This window comes from Camelus dromedarius, chromosome 13 (assembly GCF_036321535.1).
Source record: "Camelus dromedarius isolate mCamDro1 chromosome 13, mCamDro1.pat, whole genome shotgun sequence".
Lineage (NCBI taxonomy): Eukaryota > Metazoa > Chordata > Mammalia > Artiodactyla > Camelidae > Camelus > Camelus dromedarius.
In genome coordinates this window covers 53,169,728-53,185,738 of record NC_087448.1, presented here as the reverse complement: position 1 = coordinate 53,185,738, position 16,011 = coordinate 53,169,728, and the positions used below count along the sequence as shown (strand labels likewise).

Here is a 16,011-nt window from a genome sequence, read left to right as displayed (position 1 = left end):
AAATTCCACTCAATAAAGGATACATAGCAATATATTATTAAGGAAACATTCAGCCTATAATGTAAACTAAGAAATAGAACTAAGAAATGGCTGATAATTTGCAATCTTTTTTCTATTAAAAGAGGAACCAAATGATTTAAAAAAAAAAAAAACCCTTTTTTAAAATGAGTGTATTTTCTTTTCTGTACATTTTTACTAATGTCCCATCTTAATTTTACATAGGACTTGAGGAGGCTGTACTGCTGTCAAAAGTAGGGACGTGGAATGATTTACACAAACAGGAAATCTATTTAAAAACGTTAAGTTCCTATTTTTAATGTATGCGACAACTAATACTTGGTTCAATATGAATGAAGAGAGATAAATGTATTTTCTAAAGGAGTTTCTCACTCTGTGGGTTACAGCCTGAAAGTGAATCTGTTAATGCAGGTAAAAATGTTTAATACAGTACCTGAGATAGTCCATCCACATATATATAAACCCCTACTCAGTAACCTGTGTGGGTGGGAAAGCCCACCCAAGGCGGGAGCCTAAGCGGGCGGGCAGGGATGGGTGTTAATGTACCCCAACCTCTTGCCCGGTCGGTCCTCAGGGGCAGCCTCTGCCCCAGAACAGCAGTGGCCCAGACCAGCACCTGACACGATCTCAATCAATATCTGTCCAATAAGTGATTCTGAGAGTAAACAAGGAACAAACAGGATCTGCTGTGGCCCGGAGCAGACGAGGAAGTCACAAATAGGATATGGACAATGAGCTGAGCTAGAACACGATGACAGTCCCTGGACTCGAGCAGGGAGGCCTTGGAGCTCCTCAAACCTCTTCAGCAGCGGGATGAGTTAATCGTGGCAGGGGGGACGAGGAAAACGGGGACAGATCGATCCATAAAACCTCCGTTTGAACACCAGGTTCAACTTTCTCCCCAGTGAACTCTGAACCCTCAGCTGCTGATAAACAGCCCAAATGACTCTTTTTGTCTTACAATTTGACTTCTGAGACTAAGTGTTTCATAATTTCGCTTTCGGTGCTTGTACTGCACTCCCATCAAACACCACATCGCGACCGAAAGTTTGAAGCCTCCCGACGCGCGGCGGCCGGGCGGCGGGCTGCTTACCGCACTCGGCCGTGACCGAAGCCAGGCCCCCGTACACGAAGGGCTTCCAGTTCAGCGCCGACATGCTCACCGCCGTCCCTCCTCCTCTGCTTCAGAGACGCATAGCCCCCCGCACGATTCTTCTGGACACAAAAGCAAGAGGTTTCAAGGTTGTCATTTCTCACACGGGCACTTTCTTCTTTCACGGTGTGTTTTATTTGGAGACTGCAACCAGATGCTATGGCTGAATCCCCCACAATACCCAAGGTGAGCCTCACCTTATAAAGCCCAGCACCCCATCCCCTAAACCCCAAATCAGCAACTATTATTCTCACTTTATCAACTGCCTTAATTCTCACCCAGGCCTCAAATTAATCCAATACACTTATGTCTTGATATACATGTAAGTGTTTAGTGTATGTAGTCCAATGCAGGCCATGTTCTCAGGGTCTATGTTATCTGAGATCTGTCCTTCCTCACTCCATAAATATTTCCTGTTTGTCACTGTCTTAGTGAGTCCCTCTCAGGAGACACTGGAGTCCTTCAGATTCACAGGAGCAGAAAAATAATGCAACCCAGTGTCACAAGTTAAAATGATAATTACTTACAATGACCAAAATATATCTCTAGTTTCTAAGTGTTAGCTCTCTTCTCTTAGCCATGTTAACAGCTGTGAGGCAGTTTTGGATGAAGAGGCAGACCCTGGGGTCAGAGCCACACCTCCTCCTTCCTAGTAGAATTCCTGTTAACCTCCAGGTTTTTTCCATCATCATCATCATCACCATCATCAAAGAGGCGGATACAGCCAATTAGAGGTAGAGTCTATACTCACTAAGTTAAATAAAATGCTTAGCTTTTAGGCCTATTGTGGAGATTAAATATATATATATTTTAAACTAGCACTAAAAAAGACACTCCCAAATGTTGCCTTCCATCCCCCCCTTCCCTTTTTAGGTCCTCATTCACTGTGACATATATTCACACACCTGCCACAGCCAGGTCCCCACATTCATTATGTTCTGCAGTTTTATGTGATTTGTTGGCAAATCGGGCCTTGCGCTCATTAACAGGAGACTCATGGAAATTAGCACACTTTTGTATAATATACTAACAACTCTAATTCTTGTCGGTTTAAAATTCTAAATTATGATAGTCATTATTGGCCAGCAACACGCCCAATGTTTTTGATCTGCATGTTTGGGGAGTATTCCCAAGTCTGTATTTCCCAGGACAGACCTGCCACAAATCACTACTGCCAAGAATGTCGCATCTCAACAAGGCCAATGGGTTTGTTTAAACCAAGAGAAAACACAGGAACCCAAAGAGGACCCTAATAGACATACTGTTATCTGTTCCTCACTTATGGACATTAACCAAATTCAGAGCGGCTACAGATGAGTGAGGCAGCAGGCTACCTACGCATGGAAGTTGAACATCAGCATATGTTTTATGTACTTCAGTACCAAAGAACAAGCCCTCCTCCGCAAAACGCACCTATTATCCTTGAAAAAGTTTAATATCTGTACTTAACTCTTTGTCTTATTAAATCCATAACCAAGATAATGATTAACACTGTAAGTTAGACTGTAAGAACACATTAATAATAAATCCAATAATTCATTTACTGGCCTCAACACATACTTGGATGAGTCCAAGTTAAAAAACAAAATAAGAACTACATAACACGGCACGTGGAAGTACTGTAACTTGCCACTGCAAAAGTGTTGAATAGAAATGTTTTCAGTGGATCCCCCCCAACTAGTTTGGATAGGAGTATAGAGAAATAAATTAGGAAACCCAGTTTCAGGAAGTGCCTTGTCCAAGGCCACATGGCTGATGGGGGCAGAACTGGGCCCCAACTTCCAAATGTTTTGATTCCAAGTGCAGTGTTCTTTCTACCACCTGAGGCTGTACATGATCAAAAAGGAGTAATGGAAGGGGGAGGGTAGAGCTCTGTGGTAGAGTGCATGCCTAGTGTGCAGGACGTCCTCGGTTCAATCCCCAGTACCTCCATATAAGTAAACAAACAAACAAACCTAATTACCCTCCCCACCAAAAAAACCCACCACCAACAACAAAGAGGTGTGATGGCATTTTAATTAAGGAGAAAATATTTCTAAGCAGCTACTAAGGTACTACTGATAAGATGTACCTTGTGAACAATAAAGATGTCCTTGAAAGTCTTGAGAAAAATACATATTCAGAAGGTAGTCAACCTAAACAATAATTACATTTTCCAACACATAGCATAGAAGATGGTGTTCCTGTTTTTCCTCCCCCAGAGTTTTTTTACTAAGGTGAAATTCACATACTATAAAATAAACCATTTGAGCAAACATTTCAGCGGCACTGAGTACATTCACAAGGTTATACAAACACCACCTCTATCTAGCTCCAAAATATTTCACCACCCAAAAGGAAACCATTAAGTAGTTGCCTCCATTCCCCGGTGACCCCCTCTCCCTCAGCCTCTATATGATTCTTATTTTCTTGGCTGCGATACTATATATGCATCAAGCTTCTGTGTGGAATACAGGACTCCGTATTAGTGCTTCCTAGCTTAGCTAAGGAGCTTCTTAAAAGTACAGACACCAGGGCCCCCACCCACTGAGAGGATCTCAGGAACATCCCAAGCATGTATATTGTTACTGAAAATCAATGAGTCAAATAATTGATGGCCAACTCACATCTTAGTGTATTTATCACTTAAATTCCTATTTTAGGTAGTTGATTAGGCAGTGATGGCATTATAGTTGGTTCTTCTTTTAATTCATCTTATTTAGTAATGATTTGTTTTCTACGGTGTCTATGTGTACATACACATACACATATATGCAAAAGATACCCTTCAAAATGTCAGCAAAAATGTATGGGGAATGGGAGTATAACTTCTGATTTCTAATTTGAAAAGAAAACATTTTTTAAAGACTGTATTGTCACAAGACCTCATGCCAACTCACTAATTAACTTTCTGGTTTCCTGCCACTACTTTTGTTTTGCTAGTTTAGTTTTAGTGAGATTTAGTTACTGTTTATTCTGCTGGTTTTGATATTAGATTTTTAGATTAAAACCCAGAGGTTCTGAGTTACACTCACGTGCAAACACTAAAGAGCTCACAGGGGCTGTGGAATTGCCTCCCCAGGGTTTTGAATCACGTGGGATGGAGCACACACCCATCAGTTCCCATTCAGATGGACCCCATACCCCCACCATAACTTATCTTCCACAAGTGAGTGTCCACTCCTCAATCCCTGGGTAAACTGTAAGGAAGTACTTTCTATTCAACCACACTGCCTAGGAGGAAGGCAAAAGGAACTCTAGGATTCTTTTTCTTTCCAGTTATAAGACTAGATCCCTGAGCAGTTAAGACTAATGTGCCTTCCCAGGTTAATGTTTGCTGAATCAAATAAAGAATGATTTAGTTTAAATAACAATCAGAGAGCATCAATAACTGGTCAAACATTCAAACAAGAAAAGGTTCTGGTTAATACTGGAATGGGAGACCATATGTCCAGTAAGCTGTACTGGCAACAAGCTTGACAGGGCTTCAGTTACCTCAGGCTGAAATCTGTTCAGTAAACCAAGCCGTTTCTTTTTTTTTTTTTTTTTTTTTGAGCTCTCTTTGGAGGGATTCTCCTCGCATACATTCCTTAACTTCCAAGCTCAATTTTTTGGAAAAATCCCAACTCTACTCAAGTGCCAAAACTGATAGGCCAACACAGTAAGGGGTACTGATGTGTCCCTTAGCAATCATTAGTGATCCCGCAGCAGCTCAGCCTGAGATTCAGGGAAGGGCTTAAAACTTGCAAAAATTCCAGCGTCCGGCATAGAAGTGGCTGTTGATTCCTTACCACTCTGCTCTCCTCTTTGGGGCCTACCCTCTACCAGACTCAAACCCAATGACTACTCCTCTGCACCGCCTTCTGAACACAATACTAACAACGGTTGTCATTACTGAATCCCTGACAGGTCAGGCATTGCTACATGGTTCTCACATCTTTACAACCCTATGAAATAGGTATCATCCCATTTCACAATCGATGAAAGACAGCTTCACAGAGGAAAGGTGACCCCACCTCGTCACACAGCAGGAAAGTACTCAACTGAGGTCTCCTTGAGGGAAGGCTAATCCTTCCTCCACGTGCTACCAAGCCAAATGCAATTTCCCAAAGGCTGTTAAAAATACTGGCACACACACAAAAACAATAATTATAAAAGAAAAAAAAGTCGTGGTGGCACAGAGGAAATCTACACATTCAGAATACAAGCAGGATTTTCCTGCATGGGAAATGCAAAAATTTTTATCTATTAAAAAAATGTGTTTCCTGCGTGGAAATGTCTCTACAAATCAAGAATTCCGAAGGATTCTGCCTACACTTAGGATATATGCTAAGTTACATATCCTCTCTCACTACATTTTCTCTTAACATTAATTTTCTCCTTACCTCATTTGTACAGCTGCAAAAAGAGGCACAAATACAGTAACTGCTGCTGGAACTTCTGAAAGCTTTCCAAGTTTCTCATATAATTAATTCTGAGTAAGTTCTTTCAGTTTGACTGTGCAATCTTAAACTGCAATCTAGTCTCTAAATTTCTGTGCGCTCATAAATCTGTTCCCTGCAGGGCTGCACTGCCTGGATTTTTCCCCTATTTTCCATTCTTTTTAAAGGTACGCGGGGTGGGGGCGGGGCGGGGTGGTGATAGGGTATAGCTCAGTAGCAGAGTGCATTCCTAGCATGCTCGAGGTCCTGGGTTCAAGCCCCAATACCTCCATTAAAAATAAATAAATAAAACCTAATTACCCCCCGAAAGGGGAAAAAAAAAGTGCGGGAGGAAAAATAAGCTCATCAGGCTTATGAAACGTAGGATTTAAAAGGAATCTTAGAAACCCATTTTATTTCACATGAATTAACTGAGTCCATGGTCACAAAGCTTGGCAGCAACAAAGCCAAAAACAGAATTCATGCCTTTCAACTCTTCTCGCTGCAGGAGGACAAATTTAGACTCTTGCAAGACAGTCGACACGTTTTGTTATTCTTGCGCAGTAACAATAGTGATAATGCTTTACATGAAGTTACTTAAACCTAGAATTACGCTAAAACCCAGAGCTACATTAACTTTCCGAGCAAGGGAATTCGACCCGTCCTCGCAAACATGAGCCAACCTGGCGTGTTCAGGAGTACTTCAAAGTACAGAGTGCCCTTTCCCACAGTATGCAGCTCACAGGTGCCCGGGCTGCACACTGAATGAACCGCAAGAAGGAGCGATGCGGAGGCTGGGGAAACGCACAGCGGCCGCAAGGGCGCACACGCAGAGATGCCAGACGGGCCTCACACTTGATCTCAGTGGCGCTGGAACAGAAATCAGCCCCCAACGGAGCCGAGTGTTAAGGGCCGGGAGCTGGCGCTCCACCGGAACCGGCCCGACCGCAGGCAGCGGCAGCCGGAGGATCGGGGCCCACCCTGGAACCTCGAACCCCACGAGCCGGGCCCCGCACGCGAACCTGCGAGCACTGGTAGCCTCTGGGCACGCCCGGCCACGCCGCGGTTCTCCGGGACCGCAGCCCCAACCCCTGCCCCTGCCCCAGACTGCGGCCGACTAGAGGGGCAACGCCGCCGCGTAGAGACCCGGAGTCCCGCGCCAATGGTTCTAGGCGCCGTGAGGCAAGGAGGCGGGCCGGAGGAGGGAGGACCCGGAGCAGGCATGGAGCGCCCAGCACGGCCGCGGTCGGGGGAGCAGGCACTTACCGGGTGGCGGCAGCTGCCCTGCACCTCCTCCTGCTCAGTCCCAGCAGCAGCCGGAGGCGGCAGCCCAGCGGAAACTGGAGAAAAGGCTGCGGAGCGGCGGGGGCGGCCCAAGAGCCTGCGCGCAGCCCCGCCCCGGCCCGGCACAGCGCGGCCCCGCCCACTTCCTCGGCTCCCATTGGCCGTTTCCGGCACAGGCCACGCCCAGGCCGCGCCCCACGCAGCTGGCGGCTGGCTGGTCCCAGAGGGACGGGACTCCCGGACCCCACGCCCCCCCGGCAGGGGTGGGAGCTTTCCCGACTCGGTGACGCCTCCTACGGCCTCGGGGTCGACCCCGCGGTGAAAGAGAAACTTAAGAGCCACACAAGAGCCTTCTCAGGGTCCTGATTATTTTTTGTCCACGTGAACCTCTGCAGTCGGAGGGAAGTAAACCTAACACTTTTTTTTTTAAACCCAGCTTTCTAGTTTGAAAATTTATAAACCGACTGAAAACTTGAACAGTATACCCTGCACTAAACTGAATGCTAACATTTCCCAATATTTGCGTTCTCTCACTATATAGGTTTTTTTTTTAACCCCTGGACTATCATTGGAAAGTTGCAAACAACTCTGATTCATCCCTAAACACCTCACTATTATGGCATGCAAGAAATTTAATACTATTTCAGTCAAAATATCCAATATGCGGTCCATATTTACATTTCCTTTGTTGGTCCTAAAGGTCTCCCCCACACACACACAAACACTTTTTTTTTCAGTTCGAGATCCACCCAGGGTTCGTTGCCTTTGAATTCATACCTCTTTATACAAAATTCTTTAGTCTACTATCCTCGTACTAGAACTCTCACTTTAAAAATCTTTTATTACTTTGACATATTTAAAAAGTCCTGGACAATTGTAGATTGTATCAGTATGGATTTATGGAATTGTTTCCTCGTGATTAGATTCAAGTTAAACTTTTTAATAAGAAAAGTAGTCGGTGATGTTGTGTAGTTCCATTGGGAGGCATGGTGTTGTTTTGGCCTATTATCCACTATGCCAAGTTTGATCGCCTGGTCAAGGGTGGTCTGGCAGATCTCTCCTCAAAGATCCTCTCTCCCTGTGCCACTGATAATAACTGTAGTGATATGTTAAAACCTGGTGAGTGTTTTCACCCAATGAGGGTAGCACACACTTATCGCACAGGTTATAAAACGGAGATTTTCTAACATTCCTTCTATGTTTATTAACTGACATTCTTTCCCACAGAAGAGTAACCCACCCTTTCTCCTTTTCTTTTTTGCTTCCTCTCCCCCTCTTCCTTCTTTTGAACAGTGTGAACTCTGGCGTTCTTTTAAAATTCAATATAATTCAGTTATTACAATCAAATACTATTATTATTTATGGTGCTCAAATTGCCCTTTTGTGGCCAGCAGAAGACCCCCTCCCTGGCTCCTTTTTTCTTGCATATATCTTATCAATCTTTGTGCACTTTCTCGCTTTCTGACACAGGACCTGCTAGCCCTCCCGGCATTTTCTCTCCTTTAGGCAAAGAAACCTTAGTTTCTTTTAGTAGGAAGTAGCACTCAGAAAATTAGGTCTAAGTGTTTGGTGTGCTCATTGCTACTGGAATGTCACTTCTTTTAAGCCCTTTCAGTGGGCAAAGTGTTTATAGATTCATATACATATAGATATAAAACAGTAAACAGCGTACTCTTTACCCAGATATAGTTTTAAATCATGAGTTCATACTGATACCTCCAATTAAAAATTCAACAATGTGAAGTTCATTCTAGCCTTCTTCTTTCCATATTTATATCTTTCTTCACAGAAAACCACAGTGAAAACCCTGGTTCCTAACAAAAACATGTAAAATATGCTGTCAAAACTAGTAAACATGGTGGTAAAGGTGCAGGAAAACCCTGGTTCCCCTCAGCATCAATATATTCACTCATTTGTTCAATCCTACAATATACACAAAAGAGTTGAGACTTCAGTACTAACACCAAAGCAAACCTAAGTTCAAGATTTCTTTGCAGTTCTTACTATCTTTATAAACACATCCCTTCTCAATGACGTGCCGTTAGAGGACTGTAACCAAAAGTTGCTTGAATTAATTTGCTTTGCAATACGGTTATGCTGTCAACTCACTATCTTGTTAGGTTTGTTATTTTTATTTGCATAACTTAGTTTGCCTTTTTCATCTCTCTTATTTCATTTTAGTTTTTGAATGAATAAAGCATTCACATGGTTCCAAGTCAAATCTTACAAATGTTATGTTCAGGGGAGTAGCACTCTCTTCCTACTCGCTGCACTCTGTTCCCTTTCACCTCCTATCGCTAAGCATTGTCCTTGTTTCTATTCTCTGCCCCCCACCCAAATGAAGAATATTTGTTTGTTTGTTTGTTTGTTTTAGTATTGCTGTATAATTATGCTTTGCAGCTTAAAACAGCAAACATTTATTACCTCCCGGTTTCTGTGGGTAGAAATCCTGGAGGGTCTTAGGTACCTCTGGCTCCAGGTGTTTTACAAGAATGCAGTCAGGGTCGCATTTGGGGCTATAATCCTCTCAAGGCCTCACGGGGAGTCGGGTGGAGGGGAGGATCTGCCTCCAAGCTCACACAACCTGGCTGTTGGTTGGCCTCAGAAGATCCTCTTTCAAGCTCCCTTATGTGGAGGTTGGCTGACCTCAGGTCGATGCTGGCCATCAGTCAGTGTATTAGTTCCTTGGGTTTAGTCTCTCACAGGTTTGAATGCTGGAAGTCCAAAATCAAGGTATCAGCGGGGCCACGTTTTCCGAAGTCTCTGGGGAAGAATCCTTTCTTGTCTCTCTGAAGGCTTCTAGCCGCTGCCAGCTATCCTCGGTGTTCCTGGGCTTGTAACTGCATAACTTCACTTTCTGCCTCTGCCTTCACATCCTGCACGTGTGTGACTGTGCCCAAATTTCCTTCTGCTCAGGACACCAGTCACTGTATTTGGGCCCACCCTAATACAGAATGACCTCATCTTAACTTGACTATACCTGCAAAGACCCTATTTCCAAATAAGGCCACTTCACAGATACCAGGTGGATTAAAACTTCAGTGTGTCTTTTTGGGAGACACAATTCAACCACTGGAAATATGAGTTCTTGCATCATGGTCTCGCCATAAAACTACTCACAATGGGGCAGAAAGGAAAAAAGAGAGAGAGAGATTCCAGGATGGAAGCCCCGGTCCTTTTGTAACCTAATTTAATAGTGACACTACCTCTGCTATATTCTACTTGCTAGAAGTGAGTCAGTAAGTCCAGCCCACACTCAAGGGGAAAGAATTACACAAGAGGCAATGATCACTGGGGACCAACTCAGAGGCTGCGCACCATAACATATATATTTTTTCTTACTTTTCTTTCTTACATAAAAGGTAGCACATTTTATTCTTCTTTGCTTTTTTCACTTAGCAATAGATAATGTATCCTGGAAATTATTCCAGAGACTAACTGAGCAGGGCTCTTTGGGTCCTCCGGGACAGACTCTTCCCCCATATCCCCTGCTTCAGCTACTCTCTGAAGCACCTAAATAAACCATATCTGATGCAAATTACTGAGTTGTTTTGTGGATGCTAAAACCCCCACTAAATAGAAGAGTTAACTGCTTCATGATCGGAAGCACACAGCCCCCAGGCCCTGCAGGAGCCTAAGGACTGATAATGTTAAGCTCTGTGACTCCGCCCCATTGCCTCACCATCAACCAATCAGAGAATAGTGCAGGAGCTGCGCTGAGCACATCCCCTGCAGCCCACCACCCTCACCTGGCCTTTAAAAATGCTTTCCTGAAACCCATCTGGGAGTTCAGTTCGGATGGCTTGATCACTAGCCGCCCTGGTCTCCTTGCTTGGTGCTCTGCAGACAACGTTGCACTTTCCTTCCCCACAACCTGGTGTTGGTAGATTGGCTTTACTGCCCTGGGGCTAGTGGACCCATGTTTGGTCCAGTAACAAGAGCAGTCCCCTGAGGCCTTCCTCATCTTTTATCACTCCAGCATGGTTCTCCCTCATGTGGATGGACCCATGTTATTTAACAGGAAACTTCCTGTAGGGCGACAGGCAGAATTTGGAGGTGGCCCCTAAGACTCTTGACCCCTGATGGGCACACACCTTCTCCTAGTCATTCAATCAAAAACGGATCTAGGTAGATTGTGAAAGGATTGTGCATGTATATTAAAGTCTCAAATCATTTGACCCTATGATAGGGAGATTATTCGATGGACTTGACCCAGTCCCATGAGCCTTTTAAAAGGAAGAATTTTCTCTAGCTGGTCACAGAAGGAAAGTCAGAGCTTCAAACCACAAGAAGGATGTGATGCTGTGGCTTTGAAGATGGAGGCTTCACATGGCAAGGAATACAGGTGCCTCTCGGAGCTGGGAGTGACCCCCAGCTGACCCCCAGCGAGGAACAGCATTCTCAGTGTGGCCACCACAGGAAACAATCCTGCCGGTGATGAGGATGACTCCGAAGCAAGTTCATCCTCCTTAGTTCTGCACATGAAAACTAAGCCACGCCAACGCCTTGATTTCAGCCTTGCGAAACCCTGAGCAGAGAACCCAGCCACACCAGGCCACACTTATGATCAGCAGAGCTGTGAGCTAATCAGCGAGTCTCCCTTTAAGCAAATGTGTGATTTTATATTATGCAGCAATAAGAAACTAATACACGAGGGGAGGGCATAGCTCAGTGATAGAGTGTGTGCTTAGCATGCATGAGGCCCCGGGTTCAATCTCCAGTACTTCCATTAAAAAAGAAATAAGTAAACCTAATTACCTTTCCCCCACCCCAAAAAACAAAACAAAAAAACCCAATATGTAATAAAGAACAATGTAATCACAATATTAACACAATGAAAAAAATTTAAAAATGGAATAAAAATTAAAAAGAAAAAAACTAATACATGTGGCCTACAGTTGGTTTGCAGACTTTGGCTATGACAAAGAGCAGATAATGAATAAACTTTTGTGTATATTGCTTTTATTGGAGGAGATATAGCTTCAGAGTAAGTTCACAGACGTGGGCTTGCTGGGTCAGAAAGCAAATGTATGTGTATAAAACCTGCATCTGTTGATGCAAAGTGCTCCTCCAGGAATTTTTATATTCAATGGTTCCTTCAAGCCAAAAAGTGTTATTTCCATTTCATAAATGAAGAAATTGAGCTTCCAGGTGGTAACTGGTCTTTGCCAGAGCCAGGGCCCAGAATCATCTCTCTCTCTCTCATTCCTTTTTCTTGTTTCTATAGCTCAGGCCCCAGGCTGGGCTTAAACAAGCCCATTTCTACTCTCCAACTTGAGCTCTCGGGGAGACCCTGGAGTTTTATCTGCTCACCGTTTTGATGTTGATACAGTTTGGACTGGTTTGAGGTATCACATGAATCCAGCCATAAAGACAAATATAATCCCCAGCCTGTGGGGAAAGTCATCGGAATGCTTTTCTGTTTTAGGGCAGGGAAATAAGAACAAAGCTCTTTCTACCCTCGACTGTCATCACACCAAGTCCTTTCCAGACGCATGACTGTGTGACATGTACAAGGTACTTTGCTGTTTCCTACAGATTTGTAGACTCTCAAACTCCACTGTTTCCCTATGCCCCACAGCCTCTGCTAATATACACATAATCCTTGGTAATACACACATAATATTTAAGAATTTATGTTTTGCGTGAAGATCCCTTTCAAGTATGAAGATCCCTTTGTAATGTAAGTTAAATTTTTAAAAATTTTGGAGTCCCTATAAAATGGATGGTAGTACTTTCAGCATCCATCAAAAAAATGCACGCTGGTGGGGGGAGGGGGCTATAGTTCAGTGGTACAGCACATGCTTAGTGTGCACAAGGTCCTGGGTTCAATCCCCGGTACCTCCGTTAAAATAAAAATAAATAAATAAATAAACCTAATTACCCCCAAAAAACAAACAAAGAACTTTTTTTTAAAATAGAAGAAACAAAGAAAATACACACTGAACTTGAGGACCCAACGAATAACCTTGGGTTCTCCCAAGGGTCTTAATCCACGCACTGGAAATCACTGCTCTAGGGAACAGTATCATGGTTACATCATCATAACCAGTTTAGAAACAACAGGAAAAACAAAAAAGAAATGGTAAGCCTAGAAACAAATCTACTAACTACTCAGTGCCAGTTCCTGCTAAACACAACTAATTTTTCATCTCTTCTTTGCTCTATACCAACCCTTTCTGTGTGTTTTTTAATCTGACTACAGTGAAAATATCCAGATGGTAATAAGGAAATGAAGACCTAGGTTCTATTCAATCATGGCCACAACTGTATGACCTTAATTAATTAATTAAACCTGACCACAACCCTCTAACCTTGATTAATTAATTTCTCTAAGTCCTCAGTTGCAAAATGCAAACAATACCTATCTTATAGACTGTTAAATAGGTGATGTGTGCAAAAACACACTCTGTAAAACCTAAGTGCTATAAAAATAGCTTCCAAATTCATCTGGCTACGTCACTCATAAGCTTCAAGTTCTTCCTTGGCCTCCCAGTGTCTTCAGGATCAAGGGTAAGTCCTTAGCCCAGAACAGAAGCCCCTCCCCATGTGGTCCTTAGAACTTCCAGTCACAGGAATCCAGTTCTGCATCCTCCTCACCTGTTCATCTGCATCCCAGCCCTAAATTTTCAAGTCTGGCCATCTCAAGTAGCTGGACTCATAGCCTTATTTCCATTAAGGCCCATTATTAGCAGCACACTGTGTTTGCCACTGCAAGAACCATTCCTCCCCCACATCTTGGTTTTCATCATCTTGGCAGCTGCATTTGCATTGTGTAGTCATCATGAAGAACAAATGCTTTCCAGTCAGCTAGAATTTAATAAATGTGTGTGCAACTACATAAAGTACAGGAACAATTTTGGTACATTGTAATATGGTCCTACATCTTGTCAGGAAGGAGTCTCTTGGGTTTTTCTGAATGCTTGATGCCATGTAGAATGAAAATCCTGAATCAGGCCACTTTTAGGATAGCCATCGGTGATTGCAGGGAGGATGAGGAGGAAGAGGAGGTCACTTCTGAGACATCTGGTCTCCTTCCCCTTCCCATGACAAAGAGGAGCAGTTAAGAGCCCTAGCTACTCCTAACAAGAATACCTGCATAGGCAGTGTTCCCAGCTGGTATGCTGGGAATGAGCCAGTGAAATTCTTTATCCTTCTATCTTGTATCTAAGGAGTATAGTTTCTATTTTTATTATAAGCACTGCACATAAATAACAGACACATGCAGATTGTCTTACACTTTAAGGTTAGTACTAAAAATATTAATACTGTGGGTTTGATTTAGTTCACCACTGCTATATTTAATTCTAAACCTTCTCGGGGTTATATAATCGAATAATAATGTACCCAACTAACAACAGATTTACTAGCTCAGGTCAGCTGAGTAATTGGATAATGAAAAAAAATCAGGACGTTGATGAGATTATCTTGAAGTGATGTGAGACTGAGACCCAGGTCTTCGGAGCTACACTCCAGTTGCGTGTCCCCTTTTCAAGGAGCAGTTGTGTCTGATATGTAGCAGGGACCTCAAGTGTAAGCCTTTCATTTGGAATTTAGTTTCTCTACCTTCTTCCCTGATCATTTTCCCCCAACAAACCCAATTTGTTTTTGTCCTGTTTTAACTTTTAGAGCCTGATTTAAGTGGAGAAAGAGAGGTGGAGAAGCAGGTCACATTTAAAGGACTGAGAATAATAATAACTTCAAACTTCTCAACGGCAATATTGGAATCTAGAAAACAATGAAGCAATGCCTTAAATCTGAGGGAAAATTATTGCCAAACTATCATACCATAACAAGCCAAAATTTTTTAAAAGTTACAGACATGCAAGGTCTCAAAGAATTGGCCTCTCATGTAAGTGTCCTCAGGAAAGCTAATAGATAATGTTTCCTCAAAACTACAGAATGAACTTTTTAAAAAGGAAGACATGGGGTCCAGAAAATAAGAACTCCTATGCAGGAGAATGGGGAAAGGACTTCCCGAGATGAAAATGAGAATAAATCTCAGGATAACAGCATCCAGCCAACATTGGAGCAAGAGTACAAAAGGATCCTGGAAACATATGGCAGAGAAAAAATGGAAACTGACAATCACCTGATGTTTGCGAAAGTAGTGATAGAAAGCTTTAACTTCTAATTGAGAGTTTGGGGATACGTTAGAAATAGGCACCCAGAAAAGTAAGCCAAAAAACTTAAATGAAGATAATTGTTAACTCCAGGGAAAACCAGAGGTCATATAAAAAAGAAAACATCATCATCGTATACTACATGGCTCAGCTATGACTAATATTTACAAACTCAAGAGTAATTAATACACTGTACACTGATTTAACCAAAAATTGTGATGTCATTGTAATTAGAGCATAGCGAAGAGGTCTGTGTGTCTGTGTGAGTACATATGTGTGAGTACGTGCAAGGTGAGTGTGGGTGATGTAAAGAGTAAATCTTTGTCTATCCATACACTAGAAATTGACACAACGTTGTAGACTGACTATACTTCGATTGAAAAAAAGAATTATAAGAGTCTTTGTCTTCAGTAGAAGGAAGCCTATAGATGTCAAAGGAGAAAAAGCTAGCAATGACAGACAAGTCAGCTATTTAGAAGTTAAGGAGGTAAATGCCAGAAGAAACAGCTGAAAGAGTTGAAAGTATTTGCTTCCGAGAATGAGGGATCAGTAATGGGGAAGGATGGGGCAGATCACTGTTATTTTTCATGGTCAGCCCTGTGGAACAATTTGCCTTTTAAAATCATTAAAGTGTATAACTTTGATTTTAAAAATTAAAAAAAAATTTAATGAAAGAAGGCAATATACTGCTAGTGTTCATCTGTCCTCATTGGTGGCCAGCCCTTCTCAGGCTCCGTAAGTGGCTCCTCCTCTCTACCTGATCTCTAAGTATTAGAAATCTTCAGGGCTCTATCTTGAGTCTCTTCTGTTCTCAAACCCGACCCTTTCCCTAGTGGTCTCACCTAGGCCAGTGGCTCTAAATATCCCCTGATGATTGCAATATCTCTATATCTCTAGTCCTGCTCAGTCTGCTACTCCAGACTCACATATTCAGCTACCTATGTGACACCTTCTCTTAGATGTTAGTAGCCATCTCAGACCTACCAAATCTGTATTAGTTAGTGTTCTCCAGAGAACAGAACCAACAGAATAG

The 16,011-nt window shown here is 42.8% G+C and overlaps 1 protein-coding gene across 3 annotated transcripts in view; it reads right to left on the bottom strand.

The window, feature by feature from the left end:
• Window positions 1-16,011, bottom strand: part of SLC25A30 (solute carrier family 25 member 30) — a 40,321-nt gene that overhangs the window by 12,306 nt on the left and 12,004 nt on the right. The window contains exons 1-2 of one of the 3 annotated variants that reach the window (XM_010980851.3): window positions 6,838-6,925; window positions 1,112-1,233 (exon numbers count right to left, since the gene is read on the bottom strand). In XM_010980851.3, the coding sequence (XP_010979153.1) occupies window positions 1,112-1,175 (64 nt within the window). In that variant the 5' untranslated portion in view covers window positions 1,176-1,233; window positions 6,838-6,925. Of the gene's footprint in view, window positions 1-1,111; window positions 1,234-6,837; window positions 6,926-16,011 lie in introns of those variants that run through there. The other 2 variants (XM_064493147.1, XM_064493148.1) reach the window with 2 other exon arrangements.